The following is a 27,700-nucleotide window of genomic DNA, read 5'->3' on the forward strand; positions in this document are numbered from 1 at the left end:
AAGGGCCGGTTGCTGCTCGTTTCGGCGGAGGCTCCCCTCGGACACGGAGCGCTGCCTCCGCTGGGCTGATGTTGCCGGGGCTGAGAGAAGCACGCCTGATGGGTTCTTGTAAGGGAGCCCCCCCCCCCCCCGCAGGGTCTTCATCATCTTCTTTGGCGATCACTCGTAGCCGAGTAAGATTGTCTTCCGTAAACACGGTTTTAAGTCCGTAAGTGACCGTGGAGGCCAGTTCTAGATCCACACGTCCTTCCACAGTGGGGACATAGGTTTCTGGGCGGGAGTTAATCATGGTGCGGGTTTGCCGAGCGCGCCTTCCTCTTAGCGCGTTTCTCCCTTTCATCCTGAGTTTGAGTGTCTTCAAAGCCCATGACACCTTCTGTAAAGGCTGGTCTCCAACTGGAGCACTTACAGGCCAGTGTTTCCCAGTTGTCGGTGTTTATACTACATTTTTTTAGATTCGCCTTGAGATAGTCTTTGAACCTCTTTTGTTAACCACCAGCATTATGCTTTCCATTTTTATGTTTGGAATAGAGTAGTTGCTTTGGTTTTTTTTTTAACTTTTTTTTATTCAAAATTAAAACAAAACATATTATCCAGAAACATATCATCCTTATTTTTTCCCCATTTTTCCTCCCTCCCCCCACACTCCCACACAAAACCCACCCACGCCCACCCCCCAGTTCCAGTCTTTGATTTCTTTAAGAATGCTGTTTGCTGCATGTTACACAGTTATATAGATCCTCAAACTATTTAGCTGATTATCATCAATAAAAAAGTTTGTGAATGTTTATTCAAAGCCTGCCAAGGAGTCCAGTTCGCTTTGTTGCGTCTTCAAATACTTTGTAAAGGGTTCCCATTCATCTTTAAAGTCACAGTTATCCTTGTCCCGTAGCTTATATGTCAGTTTTGCCAGTTCTGCATAGTCCATCAATTTTTCTTGCCATGATGAGTAGTTGCTTTGTAAGATGATAATCAGGCATCCGAACAACATGACCATTCCAACGAAGTTGATGTTGAACAATCACTGGTGATCTTTGCTTCATCCTGTACACTGACATTAGTTCACCTTTCTTCCCAAGTGATGTGTAAAAATTTTCGGAGACACTGTTGATGGAATCTTTCAAGGAGATGGCTTTTATAAGTGGTCCATGTTTCACAATCATACAGTAAGGTTGGTAGTACAATAGCTTTGTAAGCAATCATTTTGGTTTCCCTGCGAATGTCCCTGTCCTCAAGAGAAAGCTGCACTCACACAGCTCAGGCGATGCTGCATTTCGGCATCAATGTTGGCCCTTATGGAAAGATAACTGCCCAGGCAGTGATCGACCCTTTCCAATGTTACACCATTGAGTTGGATTTGTGGCACTGCAGAGTGGTTGTTTCGTAATGCCACCAGGCAAGGCTGTTTTACCCCATGGGTGCAAGGTGCCTACAGGGAAGAGGGTGCAGGATGGAGCTGCTCCATGAGGCTTCCTGAGGTAGGAAGGTGCAGGGCTGTCTTCCAAGGCAGAGGCAGTCGCCTGTGGAGCTTGCTTTTAAATCTCTGCAGCCAAGTCAAGCTTTGATCTCGCTCTCCATCATCATCATCATCATCATCATCACCAGCACCACTGTATCTCTCCTGCTGCTAAAGAAGCTTTGACCAGAAGCCCACTCACTGGACGTTTGCTTTCTTTGTTGTAAGGCTGGGCAGATCAAAATGCAGGCTAAGAGGGCAGCTTTTCTAATGCCGGTTTTCTCATAATAGAATCAGAATTGTAGAGTTGGAAGGGACTTAAAGGGTCATCTATTCCAACCCCATGCAGTGGCGTAGCGTGGGTTGTCAGCACCCGGGGCAAGGCAAGTAATTTACGCCCCCTAACCCGTGGATTTGCGCCCCCTAACCCGTGGATTTGCGCCCCCTAACCCATTGATTTGCCCTAACCCCAGATGTTGCGCCCGGTGCGGTCCGCCCCCCCTGCACCCCCCATGCTACGCCACTGACCCCATGCAATGCAGGAATCAAAAGCATCCATGAGAGATGTCCCACCCAGCCTCATTCAAACCACTTGGCCCAAAATAGTTCTCCAATCCAGAAGTATTGGAGCTGGTCAGTGAGGGTGGATCCACACAGGAGTTTTAAAGTGTGATGTGCAGCTCCCAGGGACACGGGTGGCACTGTGGGTTAAACCACAGAGCCTAGGGCTTGCCAATCAGAAGGTCGGCGGTTCAAATCCCCGCAACAGGGTGAGCTCCAGTGTCTCGGTCCCTGCTCCTGCCAACCTAGCAGTTCAAAAGCATGTCAAAGTGCAAGTGGATAAATAGGTATCGCTCCGGCGGGAAGGTAAACAGGGTTTCTGTGAGCTACTCTGGTTCGCCAGAAGCAGCTTAGTCATGCTGGCCACATGATCTGGAAACTGTACGCCGGCTCCCTCTGCCAATAAAGCGAGATGAGCGCCGCAAACCCAGAGTCGGTCACGACTGGACCTAATGGTCAGGGGTCCCTTTACCCTTTACCTATGCAGCTCCCACCCCTTTAACCACATGCCTGTTAAGATACATGGTGCTTGTTCTTCTGTAACTCTGTACCCCTGTATATTTGAGTCTTGTTTTTATGTAGTTGGATCTGGGCCTTGGAAATTGTTTGTTTCTTTGTTTGTTTTTGGATCAAGCAGTTTATTAATTTTCTAAATGAATAATAGTTTTCACAGAAAAAAATAATCACATGCTTGTTTAACAGTAAAAAGGCTTAATGTGTCAATTTCCAGCACTTTTCAACTGTGGCCATTTTTATTGGAAGGGATTGACATTTGGCTTATATGGTGTTTGTTACCCTTTGGCGGTGTTTATTCAAAACCTTTTTGTCTTTGGGGGAAGACTTCTTATTGTGAGCACAATAAAGAAAGTGTACAAGTCTGGTTGAAGCTCTTCGTTGCACCCAGAGAGAGAGAGAGTCTAATTTAGGAACCAAGCAGGATTTGGGAAAGGGAACTGACAATCAGAGGACTGCATAAAATGCTACAAGACTCTAGAGGGCACTCTGATCTAAAGGATAAATTGAAGGGGCTAGAACTGTAGAGTTGGAAGGGGCCTTGAGGGTAATCTAGTCCCTTCTCCAAGTGTGGAACTCTTCTTTAAGGTACACATTGTTTTCCAAATGAAAAGCAATTTTCTGTTATTCTGTTCCATTCAGAAGTTTACGAACCATTTCTGATGTCAGCACAAGAAGTCTACTCATACAGTTTATCAAAAATGTGAGTAAACGTTCGTTGTTTCTAAGTCTGAAAATATTCCCCATGTCCTATTGCTATGTTGACATTGTTAAAACAAGTTAAGCTTATATTCGTTTGTTGTTGTTTTTCTCTTTCTGTCCTTCCCACAGAAGAGGATTTGTGCTGGTAAGGAAGGCTAGAAATAAACCCTAGGTTGCTCATGAATGCCGGGATGAGGACAGACAGCAAATGCAGCCCTGGTCAAAACCTCAACAGTGAACGGGAAAGGTGATCAAAATACTCACTGGCCATGATTGTTACAATGGCAGTTGGCTTTGAAAAAGGAGGTGCAGAAGGCTGCCATGATGCCACGTCCCCCCCCCCTTAACTTGTTGGTAGTGCTGCCAAACTAGTCAAAACTGTGTTCATGTGTGACTCAAAGAACATTTCAGATGCTTGGAACCAAATGTTTCTGCCTGCAGGTATATGGGCATCACTGCTCCCTGCCTTCAATAACCTGTCTATACCAAAGCCTAAAGGGACATCATGGCTCATAGCAACATATCCCAGTATGAGGGGGGGATTTTCCAGTGAATAATTTAGCTTGTTGAACAAGATTATTAGTGTCTTTCTAATTACTAAAAGGTTAATAGCTTCTGAGTACTTCAGTATTAGTCGTGTACCTTTCGGAGTAAAAGCTCTCGCATACAAAGGCTGCACTATTGGTTTGGTTATAAAATGTTATATTTGCTTTATATTGGCAGAAAGCTGGTTGCTTCAAATTGCCAGCCAGTATGATGTGCCAAAAATGGAGTTTCTACACAAAATACTTATATCCTGTCTGTGACATAACGATGCATCTATTGAGCTGTGATGAAATAATGCCTTGTGATGAAATTCATATTCTTTACCACATGGCCTAAATGCCTGCGTTCCATAAACAATTCTTTTGGCGAGCACACAAAAGAACCAGGGGCGACCCAATGCTAAGCCAAACCTCAGTTTGCTTTCCCAGAAACTGCACTGCTGATTCCTTTCCGATCTTGTTGGAAGGGGGGGGGGGAAGGTGGATGCCCAAAAGTTGGAGGTCATTTTTCCAAAATACAAATATTAAGGGCTATTCATGTAGCTTGTTCAACAAGGGAACTATGTTGTTATGTAACTTGAGGGTGCTTAGTATTTCAATCTCTTTTAGAAAACACCAAAATGTCTAATTTTGGTGGTACAGTGGTACCTTGGGTTAAGAACTTAATTTGTTCCAGAGGTCTATTCTTAACCTGAAACTGTTCTTAACCTGAAGCACCACTTTAGCTAATGGGGCCTTCTGCTGCCGCCATGCCGCCGGAGCAAGATTTCTGTTCTCATCCTGAAGCAAAGTTCTTAACCCAAGGTACTATTTCTGCGTTAGCGGAGTCTGTAACCTGAAGCATATGTAACCTGAAGCGTATGTAATCCGAGGTACCACTGTATAATGTGACATATCCACAATGGCAGCTTAACCTTGAGGCTGCTCATCCTGCACAAGTAAAAACTAAAAAAAGACAAATTATTGTAAAGAAAGTCAAATTTACAACTGTACAGTACCAGAGACAGACAATTAAGCAAATTACTCCCCCCACAGACAGGATAGAATCTTAAACCTACTTTATTCTTGAAACAAAATTTTAAAAAGTCCTTCCAGTAGCACCTTAGAGACCAACTAAGTTTATTATTGGTATGAGCTTTTGTGTGCATGCAAAGCTCATACCAATAACAAACTTAGTTGGTCTCTAAGGTGCTACTGGAAGGATTAAAAAAAATTTTTTTTTTTGTTTTAACTACGGCAGACCAACACGGCTACCTACCAGTAACTAGAACTACTTCATTCTGTACAGCACTGCCTCAGCTTTGAGGAGAAAGAAAACGGCCACAACCCAGACTGGGAATTATAGCTCCCAAAGTTGCCCAAAGAAGCAGCTGCAGCTAGGGATAGCTGAGGAAGGTATGATGATGTCCCTTCCCTCACACAGAAGCTAGGAGGTGGGGCAGATGGTTGCCCTCATAGACCTGGCCCTGAGAGCTTCCCACGGATATTTTATAGCAAAAAGAATGGCACCCCCACAGATCTATGGGGGCAGCCATGTTTATTGCCATATACTGTGTGTGCAGGTGACAGGATCAGAAAGGTATTCTTTTTGTTGTTGTTGTTTAGTCGTGTCCAACGCTTCGTGACCCCATTGACCAGAGCACGCCAGGCACTCCTGTCTTCCACTGCCTCCCGCAGTTTGGTCAAACTCATGTTGGTAGCTTCAAGAACACTGTCCAACCATCTTGTCCTATGTCGTCCCCTTCTCCTTGTGCCCTTATATCTTTCCCAACATTCTTTTTAGTGCTGGACAAATACTTGCTACCCAAATCTGCAGGGTCATGCATTCCTCTGCTTCCCCTGCAACTTTAGGATGGGGGTGTTGTTTTCTGCTCCTTTTGTATGGGCAGTGCAAATTGGCAAGAACTTTTTTTTGAAGAATGGGGAGGGCTGTGTTTGCCTTATTTGAGTGTGCAAAGTGGCTGCGGGAGTCTTTATTTTTATTTAAACACTGTGCAAGTAAAAATGTCACAGCAGCACCTAACTCTCCAGGCAGGCTTCTAGCTCAGCAGCACCCCCGGGGATGCCCATGTGACAATGTGTCCCCGACCCCATGAAATAATTATCCAAACATAATTTGCACCCCACCCTTTTTGAAGGCATATTTGGTTACCCCACCCCTCAAATGGTTGGGTGAAAAGGTTGTGCAATGCGCATGTTAATCCCCACCCTCTAAAATGTACAGAAACAAGGAATAATTTCATGATTTATCTAAGATAAATTTTCCTTTCATGAACACCAATCTATTGTTATATGAACTCGTTTGTGGAAGTCTTGGGTAAAATATTATGTTATATTAGTAGTAAAAGTACTGTATACCTGAAGGAGCGTCTGCACCTCCATCGTTCAGCCTGAACACTGAGGTCCAGCTCCCAGGACATTCTGGCAGTTCTCTCACTGAGAGAAGTGAAATTATAGGGAACTAGGCAGAGAGCCTTCTCAGCAGTGGCACCCTTCTTGTGGAATACACTCCCATCAGATGTCAAGGAGTTGGATTCTGAACGCCTTGGTACTCAGACGTTTTGGCTCCCAAACACCACAAACCAGGAAGTGAGTGTTCTGGTTTGCAAATGTTCTTTGGAACCTGAACGTCCGATGGGACTTCCGCAGTTTCTGATTGGCTGCAGGAGCTTTCTGCAGCCAATCAGAAGCCATGCTTTGGTTTCTGAACGTTTTGGAAGTCAAACGGTCTTCCGGAACGGATTCAGTTTGACTTCCAAGGTAGGACTGTACAACCTTTAGAAGACATCTGAAGGCAGTCCTGTATTGGAAAGGTTTTAATGTTCGATGTTATATTATGTTTTTATACATGCTGGAAGCTACCCAGGTGGCTGGGGTATTATTGCTGCTGTTGTTATGATGATGAAATTCCTTCAGAACAATTTATGGCTATGTGTCTCTGCACATAATGAATGTGGGCACCTTGTGTTTTCATATTGTAAGCCTGGTTTTTACCTACTACATATTTTTTCTCAAGCTGACCTCCATTTTTTGATGCCACAGTTTTACATGCTGAAGTGACCATCTGCATACTTTAGCCCCAGGTAAATGACAAAGCGCCCGGGTCTTTGTCTAGTCACAGATTGGTGATCACCAGTATTAATAGATAGGATTAGCAAATGCAAGCAGGCCAGCAGGCTGCAAAGCTGCTACTTGTCTCCTTAGATTCCCCTCTGCCTTATCAGTCTCGGGGCTCCATAGAAAGAGAGCGATCAGAGGTTTCAGGACGGCAGAGGTCGGTTTCTTTCTCTTTGCACCAGGACCTGGGGAAAGGGCAAGTTCTGGGTCAGAAACTACAGAAAATGTCTTTTCAGAGTTCCCCTCAGGCACCATGGAGAAACAACAATATCTCCTTTTTGAACAAAGACGCTCCTGTCTCAGAACAAGGAGAGAAGATCATTGGCTTCTATCTACTGGCTCTGGGTATGTATATGGATTTATGGATTAAGCATGCCTGCAAAATTCACAGGGACTTCTGTTGAGCCTAATTAGTTGCAGCTCTTATTGAAACAGAACAGTGGTGCATTTTTACTAAAGAAAACATTGAAACATTTGGAAGCGGGAAGACAATATTGTTAAGTCCAGGTAAGATGAAATACTGGACTTTAACTGGATTAGCTCCCATTCATTTCAAATGGAATTAAAATGGCTTGAGTCCAAATACTTGGGGTTAACCAGCCTACATATAATCCGAGCTGCTCCTCTACTAAAGTGCAGTTGAAGATTCTTTGGCAAAGAAATAAAACGGATGGGAGAAGAATCATGTGCAGAAATAGATGACCTCATATTATCCTAGCGGAATACTGCTGTCACTTATTTACTGTTCCAATACTCTACACCTCTTGCTAACTAAAAGATGTATTTGCTTTGCATGCTAAAAATAATTCAGATTATTAAAGTTTGTGTGTGATGTATGCAGCTGATAATTTCCAGGGTGATTACTGTGTTAGTCTGTTGCAGCAAATATAAAAATATTGTGGAACAATAAAAGACTAATAAATTATGCCATTTGCCCTATTAAATTTGTAAGACTTTAAGCTGTTTCTGCATTCAAAAAAGTAATCTACACTGTGTAACATTTACTGTTACAAGCATTATTAAACTGTAGACATTTGAGTACAGAAGTTTGAACATACTGGCACTGCTGTGCTTACTTAATAATAAAACAGCAGTGCTGCATTTCCCCCCCTTTAAGATACTGACCCTGTAATATAACAAGCTGGTGAATAGCTGAGGCCTATCATAGGAATATCACTGTTCTTATAGACCCAATATTTTAGAGAGTCCTAGTGTCAAGATTTCAAACATTTTAAATAAGCGAGACACTATCAAGAGTAAGAATCTTCTTAATTCTTAATTTTTAATGCATTCGATATTCCGAAGTTGCTAGATAACGTTCTACATTGGTATTAGTGAACTAAATATGTGTTTTCTAAGGCAATGGTCAAAATTATTGATGCAGTTTCTCCTACAATTTTAACATGGGAGGACAGCTGGTTAAATTGTTCTTTTCTTTTCTACTTTTTCTTTTTTTCTTTAGCTGATTAGAACTTTGTTTTACACATGAATACAATAATTCAAAACTGAAGTGTTTCTTTTCTATTATAGGAGTGCTTTGTTAAAATTAATTCACACAGAGAATGTGAATACCCATTTGCCCTAACCCAGAGCGTTCCAAACTTTTCATGTTGGTGACACACTTTTTAAACATACATCATTTCATGACACAGTATTTCAGTTTTACTAGCAAACTGGAGGTTAAACTAACCCCTTTCGAGCCCTGGAAGGAGCACGGGGAGCTTTTGCATGACAGACATACACACTGCAACTGACACACGAAAGTGTCGGGGCAAACAGTTTGGAATGTTGTCTCCTAACCTCACCTCTCACCTGTGTTTAGCAGAAGGAGCACCTCCAACACAATGTAGTGTGTTGTAAACCATCCAAGATGTTGGCCTTACTATGGTAGGAATAGATGAATCTGTCAACTTCAGTTTCTCTCAGTTTCACATTTTTCTACTCTTCAGTTCTCCCTATCTCTGCATCAGTTTGTGAAATTAAATTTTAAAAGTCCTCATGAGACCTGATCAGCATTTCACTGCAGATTTCTCCCAATATTCACCTTATGTATGCAATTTTGCCCAATACATTTCTGTATGCAATATGTATAATGCATTTTTGTAAGCTGTTTTCACTAATATATACATTTTATGCACATTTCCCCAATATGTGCATTTTTGAAAACATTTTTTGAGCAGAGAACACCATTGCCAGATTCAGAAAGGTACGAGTTTGAAATACATTTGTGTAAACCATTTGGAGGTTTTGATGATTAAGTGGTATATAAATCCTGTTAAATAGATAAATAAGAAGAAGATTCTAATGCATCCCTGACAGAATTTTATAGGAGATGCTCCCTAATGTTTAATCGCCACTGACAACCACCTCTTAGTTTAAAACCTTTTTTTTTTGTCCTTGTAATCATCAGCTGCTAAGTAATTAGGGCTTTAAGTGTCATTAGTGCACTATGTTTGTTTAAATGTGCTTAATTGTTGTTCTAGCATATAACCAGTACTTACTGAAGTAACAGTGTTCCTTGATTTGTCTTAACTGGAGTTTGGGCAGTTTGCTTGTCTTACGTTGCACAACCGCAGCCTTCATCTTCTTCAGTCTGGATGGGCATGTGGAAAACATAATGAACTAGAAAGTCATAAAAAATGAACACAAAATTAAACCTGAAAGTCTGTATTTGCTGATTGTTTGTATATGTGCCACTTCCTCTTTAAACAAAAAACAAAGCAGAATTATGGAGAAAGAAGAGAAGACCAGACATATGATAGAGGGCTAGACAAATTCATGGAGGATAAAGCTATCAGATACAGATGTCAGCCACAATTACTATCTTTGCCCTGCAGCTTTGGAGGCAGTATGGCTTTGAATTCCACTTTCTGGGAATCTCAAGTGGGGAGAGCACTCTTGTGCTCAGGTCCTGCTTATGGGCTTCTCAAAGGTATCTTGTTGGCCACGGTAAGAACAGGATGCTGGACTAAATGGGCCTTTGGTCTGATCATACCAGGCTTTCCTTGTGTTCTTAAAATTATCTTCAGATATACTCAAGGATGCCCAATTCAAAAAAGGAAAGGAAAATGGTTACATGTCCAGTGGGTTGAAAGCCTCTTGATAAACAGATGGTCTCCATCCGCAGAATGACGTTGTAGAGTAAGGGTGGGGAGCCTCCAGCCTGGGTGCAGGATGCAGCCCTCCAGTCTTCCTCATCCAGCCCTTCCTTGTCCATGCCACAGTCCTCACTGGCCCAGCTCTGTGCCCTCTTGAGTGCTTCTCCCTGGCTGGAATGGGTCTTTGATCTGCAATGAGGCCTCTTTGCTTGCCTTGCTGGAAAAAGATGCACATGGAAACTATCTTTTTCACAGCTAGAATGTAGCCCACTGTACAAAGTTAAGAGCCCTTTCCATGGCTTCATGCACTTTTGCTTCTGCCCCACTATGAGCTCTCCCTCCTCTGATCTCTCCCACCAACGTGGCCTCCAAAGGCTTCTGTATGATGGAATCTGGCACTCAGATGAACAAAGGTCCCTCAACCCTGTGGTGAAACTTTCTAAATACTGCCTTTGCCAAGTCTCTTTGACCCTTCAATCAATGCTTTTTGAAGAAACTACTTTTGCTAGTATGACCATCTTATCCATCAGTCTACCACTATTATGTTCCCATGTCTGTGAAGAAGTTACATGCATTTATTTTAATGGTATGCTCCTATCTCCTCTATAGGGTTTCCTGGGCAGGGGCATCCCAGACCTTGATTTCAGGGCCAAATCTGAGGCCTGAGGGGATGTCCCTGGTGATCTCATTAAGCATGACACAATCCTAACCATTATCTACTGAGAACTAAGTCCTATGATGTTCAATGGGCTATTAGTAAGGCTTGACTATGGATCCTTTACAAACTTATTGTCAACTGCTCTTGAACAGCTGGCTTTAACAATGCAATTGGCCATCAGTACTGCATGCATTTAATTTCCTTCTGACCTCACCCTCCTCACCAACACGTATGCTATTATACAGTTTGTTACTTTTAAGGTACCACAACATATTCCTGCATGTTCATTAAAAAGCAAATAAAAGACATTTAAGAGGAACACACAGTCCCATTTCTCACTTACGTTCAGCTGATTGCAGCACTACAAGGTTCCAGTGTAGAAGCCGCGATAATTATCATGTTGTGTGTTCGTGCTGTGAAGTGTTTCCTACTTGACAAGGACTGCTTTTTGCAGCTTTTCATTCTGAGCATTTCCTTTTATTTTCCAGGTTGGATGTCTTGGTTTGGGAACAGCATTGTAATTTTTGTACTCTATAGGCAGCGGGCTACCCTTCAGCCCACGGACTACTTGACATTTAACCTAGCTGTATCGGATGCCAGTGTGTCTGTCTTTGGTTATTCCCGTGGGATCATTGAAATCTTCAACGTATTCAGAGACGATGGATTTCTGATCACATCCATATGGACTTGTCAGGTAAGAACTAAATTTCAGTGGTTCGGCCAGTCATGAAACATAAATATCATATAATCCATGGCCTAGTACAGACACAATGCATTCCCTTCCTCACCTCTCCAGAGCAAGTTCAGCCACCTTTCTTCCCTTGTCACTTTAATGATGGATTAGTGTTACTTCTACACCAAGGCTAACCATGTCCTGCATCTTATTCATTAATTGGAAGCTGGTTTACAAACCCTGGTTAAGTGGTTAGGGCAGATATAATGCCATACCAGTGCTGCACAACTTGTGAATCACTAAACCGAATACCTTTCACCAACTACATACAAGTATCCAGCATTCAGTAAACTTCCCATTTATTTTTTTTCTCCCTGATGTGCAATACAAAAAACGGGAGGAGGGGTCCTCAAGTACTTGGCAGGTCATTATACAGTGGAACCTCGGGTTAAGTACTTAATTCGTTCCGGAGGTCCATTCTTAACCTGAAACTGTTCTTAACCTGAAGCACCACTTTAGCTAATGGGGCCTCCTGCTGCTGCCGCACCGCCGGAGCCCGATTTCTGTTCTCACCCTCAAGCAAAGTTCTTAACGCGAGGTAATATTTCTGGGTTAGCGGAGTATGTAACCTGAAGCGTATGTAACCTGAAGCATATGTATCCTTAGGTACCACTGTATATGTCAGTGAGGCTCTGTTGGGTGCACTCTGTGCTAAATGAAGATCAATGCGGGAAAGAGAGGGGTGGATTTACTCCAGCATTTACAAGTGCTTCCTTTGGTGGGAAAAAAAGTTGGAGTTGGTCCAGCTAAATAAATAAATAAATTTTAAAAGGTGCAATGAAAAATCATTGACATCTCTGCTCAAAGCTTGGGAGACCACTGGGAGATAATGCAACTTTTGGATATCCAGATGACACTGATGTTCAGTGGGCCACTGCAGTACCTGAACATTGGCCTTCAATTTTCAGTTATAGGTAGCATGTAATCTTTTTTTCCCCATGGGAAAGTTGTCAGTTGGCTGCAATCCTGTGCACAGTTAGGCTACAAGCCTGCACACAGTTAGGCAGCTTAAATCCCACTGATCCCAAATCAAATCAATCAATCAATAAAATATCCAGTAAGATTTAGGCAATTGAATTGAGTGCAGGTTTGCACTCTCTTTTGTAACTGAGCTGAATTCGGGATTACACTTTCCTTTGGATTATTCATTTTATAGTCAACTTCTGGCTCCATTTTGTCCATAAAAACTGAGGGATAGTGTTTCTGAGACCATTTAGCAGGTAATGGAAATCCAAATTGGGCCACATTTTGGGCAGAGATGCTGAAACAAATGCCCCTTTATTCAATTTTCATGCAAAAATGTTAGTCAAGTGACTGTGTAAATATTTTATTAAAACAAATGCATGTCCATAGCAGAGCTTTAAACAGAACATATGAAGAATGTTGTCCATATTTAAATTGAAGAAGAAATGCTTTTGCCAACATTTCTTAAAAGTGTAGCATGAGTTAATTGCCACCTAATTTGTTGAGAGGTATGCCAGATATATCAGGTGACAGAAAAATTCTGTCTTTCTGCTGTCAGTGTTTGTTTGGCTGTCATTTTGACTAGAACTCCGGCTTCACAAAACAAACTTTTGCCAACAACAACATTCCATTTTTAATTATTTTTCTAACCTGCAAAGAGGAAACTAAAATTGTGTTAACAGACTTCAGAACGTGCAGTCACAGTATGCCATCAGATTTCCATGAAATGACCAATACTGAAATCACTGGTAATATTTTGAAGGAAAATAAACCACACCAGAATTTACAATTTGGCTTTACATGTATAGAAATGTATTTTTGCCCTTAATTTAAAATACCTAATACTTGATGTGTGTGATACTTGCGAACAAACTTTATATACATAGGAGTGAAATTCATTTGTTCAGTGGTTTGGGAAGAGTTCCTAAGCATTCATTTCATCAGACCTTCATGTAAACAAGATTGCTAATTGTGTTTGAAAACTCTAATATAAGGAGATGTTGCTGAGGGTGAGGTGAAACATGAATAGTAAATTTTTGACGATCAAGTGTTGAATAAGTGATTCTACACAATACAATGGTACACAATAGTGAACCATGAACACCCAATGTAGGCTGGGAAACAGGATGGTGAGCTAAATAATAATAATAATAAATCCCTGATAGATCAGCCCAATGGCCTACTTTTGTACCCTGTTTCCCATGGTGGAAAACCAGATGCCTATGGGTAGCCTTCAATCTGGACATGAGAGCAATAGTTCTCTCACACTGCTATCCCCCAGCAACTGGTATTCTCGAGGCAGCGTGTTGCCATCGTGAATAGTGGCCATGGATCGCCTTCTTATTGTCTCTGAATTTGTCTACTTTTCTTCTAGAGCCATCTAAGTTGATGGGTGTCACCACATATTGTGGTAGCAAATTCCATCGTTTAATAATGAGGTGTGACGAAGTACTTGCCATTTGTCTTCCCTAAATCTTGAACTTCAACGGGTTCAGATGTTATGAGGAAGAAAAACTTCTCTTTATCCACACCATGCATAATTCATTTCTATACACCTCTATCGTGTGTGTCCTTCTACCTTACTTTCTGAGCTAAAAGTCTCCAAGCAATGTAATATTTTCCAATGGGGGAGTAGCTCCAGGCCCCTGATCATCCTGGCTGCATCTTTCTATCTTTACAATAATCCTTTTTGAGATGTGATCACGGGAAGTGTACCCATTCCTCAAGTGTTGTCACACCACGGATTTGTATGAAGGCATTACAATATTGGCAGTTTTATTTTGCCAATCCCTTTCCTAGTGATTCCTACCATGTAATTTGCCAGTTTCATAGCTGTCACAGACTATATTTTCACTGAGAGAGCCACAACTACCCCAAGTTCTCTGGTCAGTTACCAGTTAGTGATTTTTGCTGCAATGTGCATCTCTTTACTCTCAGTTCCACTGAACCACATTTGCCCTTTTATTGTCCATATATCTAGTTTGGAGAAATATTTTCAAAGCTCTTTGTAACCCTGCTTTTCTGTTTTGTTCTACAAACCCTGAATAATTTAATGCCACCTGCAAACTTGCCACCTCACTGCTCACTGCCTTTGGTCTGATCTAAGAGGCCTCTTCTTATAGCACCTTGGCAGGATCTGGCTGGAGAGGCCAGGGCCATTTCCAGAAAACAAAGATCAAATATTTAGTAGAATCTAAGGTCCCATTAAACTCAGTGAGGAAATTACTTCTGAGTAAACCTGCACAGGATTAGGCTGCATGGCTAAATATTCCTTCAAAATGGGAACAGATTCTCTATTAGTACTGAGTTCAGAATATAGAGCTGGAAAGGATTCTGTCTGGTACAGAATAGAGGAACTACGTACAGGTACAGTGCTTCTGAGTATGTTCAGTGTTTTCCCCCATAAAGGAAATCAGCTGTTGCTTTGAAAATGGATCTCACTAATGGATTTATTTAAAATAGCAGTGTTAAGACAGGCAATAGAAAGAGGCTTGTGGCGACAATAAATGAAAAGGGAAAAAAAAAAGATTAAGGGAATAGTGGGGCCTTAAAATCCACCTACATCTGCACTGGATTGTGGCCTAATTTGTTTACTGCGGCAGGAACGCTCATGATTCAATACATTCTGTACACCTTAACTACTGTACAGTGAACAGCAAGGAACACCGACTAACATGCACATGGATTTACAAACTGCTGTTCCAGCAACAAGCATCGAGGATTAAATTCCGTCTGGGCCAATATAATTCTAGCCAGTTGGCAGCCCAAGAGAGATGGGGAAGATAGGAAGGGAGTCAGGACCATCTGCTGTAGCCAGAGGACTAGGAATACATGCGAACATTTGAGGTTTTAAAAGGCTCTTAAGATCACCAAAGAGGATCAGACAGGAGGGCCAGGAGCTCTAGTGTGCAGTACAAGGTTTGTTTCTGCTGCAGTTCGTAAACCGTTGTGGGTTGCTATGTTTTGCATTTAGGGGTTGTGGGTTTTTAGCAGGATTTTATGCATTGTTTTTGCCTTGTTTGATTCTACTGCAAAACGCTCTGTGGTTTGTGCAAAAGGCGATATACAAATCAACTAAAATAAAAACCCAGGAGAATAAAATGGTCTTCATTTGGTGCTGAAAAGACGTTGGATAAAGTTCCAGATGAGTCTCCAAGGGGAGCTATTTCATAGCCGAGGTGCTACCACCAAGAAGTCCTTTTCCTTAGTCACTACTCACTTCACTTGGAGGGGAACATAGACCACAGCCTCTAAGGAGAGCATGCATATATAAGAGAAGGTAATCATTTAGGTAACCTGGTTCCAAGAAATTAAGGGCTCTGTAACCTTTAGACGAGCACTTTAAGTTGAACCCGTGGACAGACTGGGGGCCTATGGAGCTGAAGAAACATTGGCGGTGAAAGACAAAGTCCTAGCTAACAGTATTGTAGTCTACAATGAACCACCTGCAGTTTCTAGACTTTTTTTTTTAAAAAAAAGGCAACACCACCCACAATGCATTGCTGTAGTCTAAATAGGAGGTTACCAGAGCATGGGTAACTGTGGCCAGGCTTTCTCCATCCTGCTGGATGGTTAAAGCTGGTGTATCAGCCGAAGTTGATAGAAGTGCTCTATTTATCTCCTGCTAGCATGCGTCAAAACTGACCCAGCGGTCCTCAAGAAACAGTTCATTCCCTGGACGTGTTTAACCTTTTGCCTTGGCAGAGGCTGCCAACATGGATTAATTAGTCATGTCAGCTGCAAGGGAACTGACTGAAACTCAGACTGACTTTTAAAAAATCCCCCGAAGCATCAAAATGCACACAGACTACAATCCTAAATGCTCATACTAGGGAGCAGCCTCACATAATATTGTGGGACTTACATCTGAGTAAGCAACATGTTTTAGAGTTGCGCTCACAGTGATGTTGGTATTCTGCGTATGTCTCATCTGGTGAGTCTTCTCATATCGTGAGTTACCAAAACACATTTGTCCATGAAAGTAGTGTTCTGTGAGCAGTGTTTGGGATTCTGGTGGACCATATCACTCTTAATAGAGAACTCAGGCGTTGAGCTGCAACAGGACTATTGCCAAAAAGGAGCCACTGGGAAACATCCATAGGTCCTGGGAGACAATGGAGGGTGCACATTTGGAGGTGAATTCAAACTTTTGGAAGGTTACAGCACCTGCTGCGGCTGTAGAGATCAATATGGGGGAGACATGTTTTGTTGCAGCTGAGGCAGAGGTAGGTGTCTGCTTGTGCTGCTGCAGATGCATCATGGTGTTTCTTCTCTCTGCGCCTCTCCCAGTGGCCATTCCTCCTCTGGTCACTGCTATGGATACATGACCTGACTGTCAAGTCTCCAGGCACTGCGGTCGTCTGCAAGCGATTCTCACACGGCAGGGTTGATGTTACCAGGCTTCATGTCACGTTTGCAGGCATCTTTGTAGTGCAGAGTTGGTCTGCCAGTGGGCCGCATGCCTGAAGCCAGCTCCCCATAGAGCACATTCCACGTGATTGAAGATCTTCATTGAAAGATTTCCAAAAGTGCAAATTACAAATTAAAGCTTTTTATTATTATTATTATCATGAATTATGTAGGTTCACCTTCAAATGCATCAGTTTTCTCCTCCATGCCTCCCTATAACTCAGGATAACACTGCATGGATGGGACAAAGAGTCTGACCCCTGGATAAATAATAATCAGTTTTTAAAGTGCCACAGGAACATTTGTTGGTATTGCTACAGCGGCCTAACCCAGATACCCCTCTGGAAATTGTTAAATGGAATGGGCGTTGAGAATTAGGTTCTCAGACTTAATTAAGTAGTAGCTGAAGCACAGGTATTCCTGGGGATTCATGCCTATATATAGTTCATTATTCCTGACATTTGTATAAGATGGAAATAAATAACAACCAAACCATAGAACTGACAGCCCTTAAGAGCATTAACAGATAAAGCAGGTGGTAAAAGTGCTGAGGAGACACGCTGTGTAAGCTCACCTCAGCATCCTGGTTAATTAACAATGGAGTCTCTTTAAAATAAACTCACGGAGCAAAACCAAAAGCTGAAAGGGTGGAGAGAGCTTTTTCCCTACTAATATTTCCTGTTGCCTACTACTGTTTAGGAAAGATGGTTGTGGGGGGAGATTCCCTCCCCAAAAATCTGCTTTACGAATTCTGATGTTGTCGATCTTAGAATATTTGCTGCTGTGTGACTACCATGCCTGAACCTTTCAGTGTCTGAAGGGCCTGGATCTATAGTTGCCAGTCATACTGGAAAGGTATGGCTAGAGGTATGTTGGAAGAGGGAGATCTTCAAAAGCTGCCCAAAAGTCAATAGAGATGGCACATGTCTTAACACTTAACAGAAAGGAATTGCTGTGGGTTGATTCCTTCGCTTCCTGATAAAATGGTATCTGCAGGAGGGCCCCCCCAAGAACACAGTATTTAAGGGGTGCAGTGATGTGTCCTGATCTCAAAAGGTTTATACACTGACTAGTAGGAGCCCTGTGGGGTTTCAGATAGGAGTGTGCCCTCTAAAAGGCAAGGGCTTCCTATGGTTATCAACTTTTAGGGAGAAGTGTTCCTGTGTATTAAACTTCTGCTGAGCATATAGGAATTTAGCAAGTGAAGCTTTTCTCACCCCTTATATTCATACCAGAAAAAGCTTCATCTATATTTCTGTGTGTCAGGCTTTTGTTACATGCACCAGAGTTGGGAGAATAAATGAATTTGCTGTCTGAAGCTGGAGTCCCCCCAAAACTTACATTCTGTATTTAGCAGCTCAGCCCTGTACATGTTTACCAGGAAGTAATTGCTTTTGAGTTAAATGGGAATTGCCCTCAAGCAAAGGCACATTGAGATATAGATATAGGGTTCTCTGGGCATATTGCAGTTTAAAATATGGGACCCTTCCTTGTGTTCATGTCTTAGCACGCAATCAGTGAACAAAAATTTGTTACTCTCTAAATTGCCCACAACAATATTGATGTAATTGTGGGATGGGAAGCAAAACTGACAATCTGCTAATATTTTCTAATTGGTAAGAAGAGCTGACAGAGTCAATACTGAGATTGGCTAAACATCCTTGATGTTTAGTAAAGTTGTCAGAGTTAATTTGCCAGTTTAGATGCCTGAGTGGTTATTTTATTCCACGCTTCAGTAAGTATGGTAACTTCTCAAAAGTCCAACAAATAATATTCCAGTCACCAATGTAGGTTGTTGGTGTAATGTTTGAATAGTCCCAATTTGTTAATGGAATATTATTTGTAGGATTTTTGAGCAGTTATTTTATGTATGGAAGAAGAGAACTACACAGACCAAAAGAGTAAATAAACTAGTCAAATAAGCTAAATGAGTTTTGGGCTTATGCTCTCCATCCTGTGTCCATTCTCAGCACTTAGAAAATTTTACAGCAAATTATAGTTCTTTGCCATTTTAAGTCACAGTCAGTTATTGTCTTCAAACCATAGTTTTCTGTAAACCAAGAATGATTGCTGTGGAAGGCAAGAGCCCACAAACACAATGTTCCTCAAGAATTGTTCTTGGAACACCAAACCATGGTTTGGCAATGTTTTAATGTGCTCATTGCACCATTTGAAAATCCCTATTGATAAACAATTGCACGCCGCTGTCAATCTGCTGTTAAAACCACAAGAATAGGGGTAATGCAATAGTACACAACTCCAAGAACATGTAAATCCAAATGGACAGCAGGGCAGCAATAACGCAATGCAATAAAAACAAGATGTAAAGTATCCTAAAAATGAAAACAAACCATAATAAAACTAAGAGACAGAAACTGAAAACCAAATATATGTAGTCGCTTTCTAATCATTGGGCAAAGAATCCTGTCTAAACCTTGTGCCCAAAGGACTGTAAGGACAATGCCAATCCGTCAGAGCACCACCACAGTAAAGACCTTTTCCTACATGCAAGCATGAGACACTTCAACAGGTGACAGTTCTTAGAGAAGACCTTAATGCAAGGGCAGGATAGTATGGGAGAAGGGAGGGCATGCAGGGCTCTATTTAGAACCTTAAAGGTAGGCAGCAGCACTTTGAAGTGTGACCTGAACTGAATGGGCAGTCATTGAAATACTCTTAAGAAGTTCTATAATTACCCACGTGACAGAATTCTGGCAGCCAAATTCTGAACTAAATTCTGAAACTTCCGAGTTATCTTTACGGGCAGCTCCACGTATACAGTTGTCCAACCGGGACATTGGCAGACAAGTGTGGATCATTGTAGCTAAGCTATTTTAGCGGGTGAATCGTTCCCTGGCATAGGGAGTTTCAGCTGCTTGATTTCTGCTTAGTTCTTTTGGCTACAGTCCATCCAAAGTTAAGCGCTTTGCAAGCCCCACTGACTTAACTGAGCCTCTTCCACTGAAATCAATGGCATACTTCGATTGACTGCTTCATGCTCTTTCTCTGTACAGACTGTTAAATGTACTTTTATTCTTCATTTTGCGTTTCAGTAATTCAGGAGCTTAGGAGTGTGTGTCTAAAGCATGTGTTTGCTTGTTCTTTTAATGTACTCCTCAACCACATGATTTATCCCTGGTTTTCAGATACCTACATGTTCACTGATCATATGGATGATAACTCTCCCTGACATTCAATATTTCACTGATATCTAAGATGCTTGTATGCCCTAAAGAACATATGAGCTCACTGGCACCATCCCAATATTTGTTATTGCTCCTGGCATTCTGAAACTTAGATGTGGGAACAACCCTATTACTATTTGTTTTTCCAGGTTGATGGATTTCTGACACTGCTGTTTGGTCTTGCTAGCATTAACACACTCACAGTGATTAGTGTGACTCGCTATATAAAAGGATGCCATCCAGACCGAGGTAAGGTATTTTGGGCAACACAAAATTATTAAGGCTTGATATCCTGTCTCACAGGTATTCCTTTCTTACAATAGGCCAAACTTGCCCCAATTTAAATGTTTTTAAAAGAAAACTGGGTTATTCCCTTCACCCTGATTCTAGAGAATCTCTTATAGACACATGGTTCTAATTTGAGTGTAACAATAAACCATGGTTTATCATTAAGGTAGCAAGCTGCAGTGGATCTTAAACTTGTGCACACGCACTTACCCTTTTCTCCTTTAGCAGGGCCAGGAGAATTTCAGAAGTTTTTTGCTTCCACTCAAGACTAATCACAGTTAAGCCTTGTGTCCAAACCTGGACAAAATGCAATTAGTCTTCACTATAGTTTATGAAGCTTTCTTGTTTCAATTGACCATTGTTAAGATTAACCACAGTTTAGGGTTCTGGCAACACTGCTAATCTGTGGCTCATTGAGAGCCAGTGTGGTGTAGTGGTTAAGAGCGGTAGTTTCGTAATCTGGGGAACCGGGTTCGCGAATCCGCTCCTCCTGCTGGGTGACCTTGGGCTAGTCACACTTCTCTGAAGTCTCTCAGCCCCACTCACCTCACAGAGTGTTTGTTGTGGGGGAGGAAGGGAAAGGAGAACGTTAGCCACTTTGAGACTCCTTAGGGTAGTGATAAAGCGGGATATCAAATCCAAACTCTTCTTCTTCATTGAAATCTACAGCAAAACCTTCCAACCTAAGGGCTGCAATCCCAATAGTTCCATCAAAGGTAGGGAATCTACAAGGATTCCTGGTCGCACAAATGTACCAGTGCCATTTTTCTTTATTATGACTGTGTGCCTTAAGTGTACAATAGCAAAATGAGTTAAGCACCAATCTTCTGCTGTGTATTTCAGGGCATTGTATCAACAATAGCAACATCAATGTGGCTCTTTTTCTTATATGGATAGCAGCTTTCTTCTGGTCAGTTGCTCCAGTCCTGGGATGGGGCAGTTACACAGGTAATTAATTTCTCTCTAGGAGAAGGTCTTTGTGGGAATTTATCTCTAAAGTATTTGTGGGAATCTAGAAACACAACAACCCATATCTACAATGAGCAATTTAAATAAAGTATTATTTTTACACTATTTTAGTCTAATAGTGCTGGAATCTAGGTCAGTTTTCTAGATCTAAGCATTCTAGACGTAGGCATCACCATTTTACAATTTAGACTGCAACCCTTTATGCACTTTCTGGAGTGTAAGCCCAATTGGCCTTACTTTTGAGTCCAATACTGTAGACGTATTTAGGATTGCATTACCAATCTTAGTTTTTTTAGTCTTCAAAACCCCAAACTAGAGCTCACTGAAGGCATCACATATATCTATCCTGAAAATCTATATGGATTTTTAAAATTCTAACTTAGCATTTTGCATTACTCAGTGGGAACTATTTCAAAGGAACTCCTGTTGGTGGGGGGATCACTTTGTCAGCACTGTCCATAGGAGCACTATAGCACTACTGTGATTGTGCATCTTTCATGCCTCACCCACTCAAGAAGAACTATCTCCAAAGGAGGCTGGGAATCTCTTTCCTTGTGCATTTTTACACCCCCACAGCAGTGTACAGCTGTTTCGTTATTGCCCCTTTTGGTGGTGGTGCAACCAAACCCATTGCCATTTCTGTGCTAAAAAGGGCAGGTTGCAGGTGGTTGCTTATTAAAGGTAAAGGTAAAGGTACCCTCTGACCGTTAAACCCGAGTCGTCCGTGTCTGGACCTATCTACTTGCACTTTACGTGCTTTCGAACTGCTGGGTGGGCAGGAGCAGGGACCGAACAATGGGAGCTCACCCTGTCACAGGGATTCGAACCGCTGACCTTCCGATCGGCAAGCCCTAGGTTCTGTGGTTTAGACCACAGCGCCACCCGCATCCCTAAGTAATAAGTGGTTGCTTATTACTCTGGTGGAAAGCTAAACTAAATTGAATATTACAGCAATAACTCTGCTGTAATTCTTGGACTTCATTAAGACATTTCAATTTTCTTTTCCACCTGGAATTATAAAGATAAATTAATCTTGATGAATTTTAAAACTGGAAAATCTCAGCAAGCTTTTTTTTTTTTTTTTTAAATATGAATGACTAACCAAGTTCTTTTGCTTCCTAGATCGCATGTATGGAACATGTGAAATAGACTGGGCAAAAGCTAATTTCTCAACCATCTACAAGTCTTATATAGTGTCCATTTTCATTTGCTGTTTCTTCCTGCCTGTGTCTGTCATGGTTTTTGCTTACGTCTCCATCATCAATACTGTCAAGTCGAGCCATGCATTAAGCGGAGCAGGTGACCCAACTGATAGACAGAGGCGAATGGAACGAAGCGTCACAAGGGTCAGTCTGGGCTTTTCCTTAGTCTGCATTGGGTGGAGAAACTTTTAAAAGCCAAGGGCTGCATTTCCTTCAGAGAAGTGGTCAGAGCAGCATACAAGGGGTGGGTGGAGTTGAGGCCAGTGGTGGATGGAGCTAAAGTCAAAAGTGGGACAGATACCCCTTTTCTCTTTCTGCCACCTCCTTCCCTCTCAAACACACATGCACACAGTGTGGCTGAATACAAACCATGCATTTAAAGCACATGACTTCCCCCAAAAGAATCCTGAAACTGTAATTTGTTGAGGGTGCTGGGAAATGCAGCGCTTGTGAGGGGCAAACTAAATTTTCTAATATAAAACACTTGTAAAGCTTAGACAACCTTAAAATGTGAGGTAGCTAGGAGGCAGATAATTCTAGAGGATTGAAATATATTTATTAGGTCTGTGGGTCAATGAGACACTTGGAAATACGATCCAGGTCTCCCAGTTTTCCAGAACCACCTTCTTTACAGGGATGCCTTGGGCAAGAAAGTGGAAACTGGCAAGTCTCGTTTTCTCTCCTCTAGGTCTCCATAGTCATTTGCACAGCCTTTATCACAGCCTGGTCCCCATACGCGGTCATCTCCATGTGGTCCGCCTATGGTTACTCTGTGCCCAATTTAACCAGCATCCTCGCCAGCCTTTTTGCAAAATCTGCCAGCTTCTACAACCCCATCATCTACTTTGGAATGAGCTCCAAATTCCGGAAGGACATCCTCGTCTTGCTGCACTGTGCCAAAGAGATCAAGGACCCCGTGAAGCTCAAGCGGTTCAAGAACCTCAAGCAGAAACAGGAGAACTCGCCTTCTCAGAGAGAGGAGAAATACGCGCCAGAAGTTCATCCTGCACTGAGTCCTGATTCTGGTGTGGGGAGTCGTTCTAACACCCCGCCCCCTGTCAACAGGGAGGTGTATCTTGGTGCTTTTGATACCCCGTCCAACAACCCTGATATCGAATGCGACAGGCTGTGACCCGGTTGTTCAAAATGTGCAGCCGGTGAACACAACCCATAGGATACTGCTGCCCCAATTCCTTTCACCCCTGCCCTTTCCTCTAGCACTTAACATGACATACCAGCTCGACTTCCAATGAAGCAGGACACATAAAACCAGCACTAAAAGCATGTGCGGTACATAGGGGAGACTCATAAAAATTGCTGCATGGCTAATTAAATATAAAGGTGAGCAGCACATCTAGCCTGAGCAGGGATTCGTTTCCCCCTCTGCAGCTGCAAGTGAAAGATGCTTTTGTGGAAAATCCATTCACTGGCATGTAAAAAAAGAAAAAACATAATCGCCAATATTTTCTCCACCTAAATAATATAATTCAGAAGTTACGTACTTTTTTGGCTGGTTTTATTTCTTGCTTAAAATCCTGGCTTTATTCACTTTGCTCACAGTCCTCACAACAGTGCATTTACTCAGGGGCCGGTCAGGAAATAGCACTTCAATGCTGCTCCACAGTCAGCCACCAGAGGGTGGATAGTCTTTTAACATACTCCCTGTGGGAGACTAAACATTTCAGGTCCCAAGTGCTGCCTACCAGAGAGCAGTCATGAGAACCAAAACCCTTGTTCTTAAATCTGAAGGCTGCCGCTGAGGCATTAGAGCCGAAGTCCTGAGTCCTTAATCGCAGGTGCAGTTAGGTCATTTTAGACTCCGGACTTAACGGTCTTATGGGGGAAAGCCCTCTTTAGATGGTAACATGCATCAATTCACTTACTTCCGAACGCTGCCTGCCAGCGGGGAGAAGGGGCCTTCCTGTTCCTCTTCTGAATGGGACCCTTGGACTTCTTTCCCTAAAGCCCCACTTTGAAAGAACCTCAGGCCACAGGTGAGATGTAATAAACTGCCCTGCACGCCATCTTGACGACCTGGTGCTTTTCATGCCTGTTGCTATTGCTACCATGTTTTCCCGCCTGAATTAAGAAGTACAAATGACACCTTTGCCCTGCTAATTTTGGGTAATATGTAGAGGCGGCAGATCGAGGCGAGGAAACGGCATCCCTCTTTGTCCTCAGAAGCAGCTTCACCTAGCTTTACTGATTTATAATTATATCCACTTCTAAAAAAATATTACAACCATTGTACATAAAACCATATAATACAAAACATTATTCTATTAAAAAAAGACAATCAAAGATCAACTAACTACCACAGAAGGATTTTTTCTTAATTGCCAACACTAGCTTCATGGCAAAACCACAACAGATCAAACCAAACCAAGAAATGAGTTTAATATGTAGCAGGCAGGTATGTACCTTGCTTAGTCTTAAATAATTGCAGGTGCAGAAGAACCTAATTCTTACTGGGAAGACATACTTCTTTTTTTAAACAAGATCCAAAATACATGGGAGTGGGGGACACTCTTCTGATAATTGGTGGGAGGCCGGTGACATCCATGGGTTGCCATCCCAGTAAGAATGAGGCTCCTTTATAACCATTTGAGGAATAGCAAGTTATGCAGCTGCATGCTATGTCCCTATTTTGGCCCTCATGGAATTATCTTATCTCTAAACCTTCTGCCAACCAGGACAAGACCCTAATATTAATAAAAGAGAGAGATTGGGATTTGTATTGTTTATCTCTCCACTGAAAAGGGGGGTGTTGTTCATGCAGGGGGGAAGAAAATCCCCAGCAAAACCCTAATAGGCATACTTTATTTTTTGTGAAATAAACAAATTTCACAGGAGAGGTCTTATATTTATACAAAGGTGCTAAGGCTAAGTAGGAACTGCTGTTGTAGTTAGCAGTAAGTTTGGGGCATACAAATTTGGGGGGGTACCTAGGGTCTCTCTATGGTCAGCATTTGAGGGGTTTACTTGCCCTTCTATCAGAGAGCCCTTAAAATGCCAATGATGAGACCAGGAGCCTGCAGTCATGCACCGTGAAAAGCACACTGCTTCACTATATAAAGAGAGAGAAAGAGAGCTCTTTGTGTTTTAAAAATGATTTGGCATGGATTTCAGGCCCTGGTGCAGCATTTTCAACATGGATATGAACAACTTTCTTTCTCATTTGGCTTTTTATACAAAGACTGCCATGACAACAGCACAGTATCCATGAGTGGGCACGTGATAAAGATCTGTGCTCTGGAAGATTCTTTTTTCATGCGCCTATAGAATCGTATTTGTACATTTGACCACCAAATGTGGTGTGTGTGGGGGGGGATCATTATCATTTTTAAAACTTGTGGAATTTTACACTCACTGGCATGATGGGAGGGGGCGGGGGGAGAGCCTAATGTGTTTTTGCAAAAGCTACATTTTTCTATTTGTATTCCTTGGGATGGTTACAAAAAAACCTTCCTTTCCTCCCTCAGCATGTTTGTTTTGAGATTATCATCTCTAATTTCAATTTTAAAACAAATAAACTTTATAAGCAATAAGAAAGAGGACTATGATGTCTTTCATGGCCATAGACGAACTGAGGGCACATTCATTTTTTAGGAGAAAATAGGAGATTTTTTTCTTGAGGGACTTCATTACCATGACTAATGAAAAGCCAATACATATAGTGTGTTTCATCCTGGGTTCATTTCAGAAGCAAAATGAACCAAATGATGCCAATAGCCAAGTCTTTTCCTTTTCCTTGGAAGCTGAAGCAGGATGAGGAAGCCATAGGATGGCTTAAAAAAAATGGTCCTGTCACTCCCTCCTGATGTTCAACACAATGCTTCACATATTATGTCTGTGACAGATTATCCTTTTAGTTGCCCACCTATTGGTCTAGCAGCAAAAGCTGTCTTTCCCCCATTGTTTCTTTGTATGGAGAATGCCACGAGACCTGTAACTCACTCTTCGCATGTGAGGCATTGTTTGTATAGGGCCAAAGGCCACAGTCCCTGGCTAGACCAGTCAGGTCCATAATAACCATAACTAAGGACATGGGTGGCGCTGTGGTCTAAACCACTGAGCCTCTTGGGTTGCCGATCAGAAGGTCGGCGGTTTGAATCCCCGCGACGGGATGAGCTCCTGTTGCTCAGTCCCAGCTCCTGCCCACCTAGCAGTTCAAAAGCACACCAGAAAGTGCAAGTAGATAAATAGGTACCGCTCTGGTGGGAAGGTAAATGGTGTTTCCGTGCACTGCTCTGGTTCGCCAGAAGCGGCTTAGTCATGCTGGCCACATAGAATCATAGAATCATAGAATCATAGAGTTGGAAGAGACCACAAGGGCCATCGAGTCCAACCTCCTGCCAAGCAGGAAACACCATCAGAGCACTCCTGACATATGGTTGTCAAGCCTCTGCTTAAAGACCTCCAAAGAAGGAGACTCCACCACACTCCTTGGCAGCAAATTCCACTGTCGAACAGCTCTTACTGTCAGGAAGTTCTTCCTAATGTTTAGGTGGAATCTTCTTTCTTGTAGTTTGGATCCATTGCTCCGTGTCCGCTTCTCTGGAGCAGCAGAAAACAACCTTTCTCCCTCCTCTATGTGACATCCTTTTATATATTTGAACATGGCTATCATATCACCCCTTAACCTCCTCTTCTCCAGGCTAAACATGCCCAGCTCCCTTAGCCGTTCCTCATAAGGCATCGTTTCCAGGCCTTTGACCATTTTGGTTGCCCTCCTCTGGACACGTTCCAGTTTGTCAGTGTCCTTCTTGAACTGTGGTGCCCAGAACTGGACACAGTACTCCAGGTGAGGTCTGACCAGAGCAGAATACAGTGGCACTATTACTTCCCTTGATCTAGATGCTATACTCCTATTGATGCAGCCCAGAATTGCATTGGCTTTTTTAGCTGCCGTGTCACACTGTTGGCTCATGTCAAGTTTGTGGTCAACCAAGACTCCTAGATCCTTTTCACATGTACTGCTCTCAAGCCAGGTGTCACCCATCTTGTATTTGTGCCTCTCATTTTTTTTGCCCAAGTGCAATACTTTACATTTCTCCCTGTTAAAATTCATCTTGTTTGTTTTGGCCCAGTTCTCTAATCTGTCAAGGTCGTTTTGAAGTGTGATCCTGTCCTCTGGGGTGTTAGCCACCCCTCCCAGTTTGGTGTCATCTGCAAATTTGATCAGGATGCCCTTGAGTCCATCATCCAAGTCGTTGATAAAGATGTTGAATAAGACCGGGCCCAAGACAGAACCCTGTGGCACCCCAATAGTCACTCTTCTCCAGGATGAAGAGGAACCA

The 27,700-nt window shown here is 42.4% G+C and overlaps 1 protein-coding gene across 3 annotated transcripts; it reads left to right on the forward strand.

Annotated features, from left to right (window-relative positions):
• The first annotated feature begins 68 nt into the window (after positions 1-68).
• Positions 69-25,952, forward strand: LOC310758270 (visual pigment-like receptor peropsin). 3 transcript variants are annotated; one of them, XM_083604333.1, is made up of 9 exons: positions 69-173; positions 1,080-1,171; positions 3,173-3,233; positions 7,131-7,239; positions 11,139-11,344; positions 20,091-20,190; positions 21,073-21,177; positions 22,321-22,544; positions 23,089-25,952. In XM_083604333.1, the coding sequence occupies exons 2-9, from the start codon at positions 1,149-1,151 to the stop codon at positions 23,530-23,532; spliced, it is 1,272 nt and encodes a 423-aa protein (XP_083460459.1). In that variant the 5' UTR covers positions 69-173; positions 1,080-1,148; the 3' UTR covers positions 23,533-25,952. The 3 variants fall into 3 exon arrangements, with proteins under 3 accessions (XP_083460459.1, XP_083460458.1, XP_083460457.1); XM_083604332.1 differs by lacking the exon at positions 69-173 and having other exon boundaries at positions 706-1,171; XM_083604331.1 differs by lacking the exons at positions 69-173; positions 1,080-1,171; positions 3,173-3,233 and having other exon boundaries at positions 4,986-7,239.
• The last annotated feature ends 1,748 nt before the right edge of the window (positions 25,953-27,700 follow it).

Source organism: Podarcis filfolensis (assembly GCF_964270895.1).
Source record: "Podarcis filfolensis genome assembly, chromosome: 3".
Classification (NCBI taxonomy): domain Eukaryota; kingdom Metazoa; phylum Chordata; class Lepidosauria; order Squamata; family Lacertidae; genus Podarcis; species Podarcis filfolensis.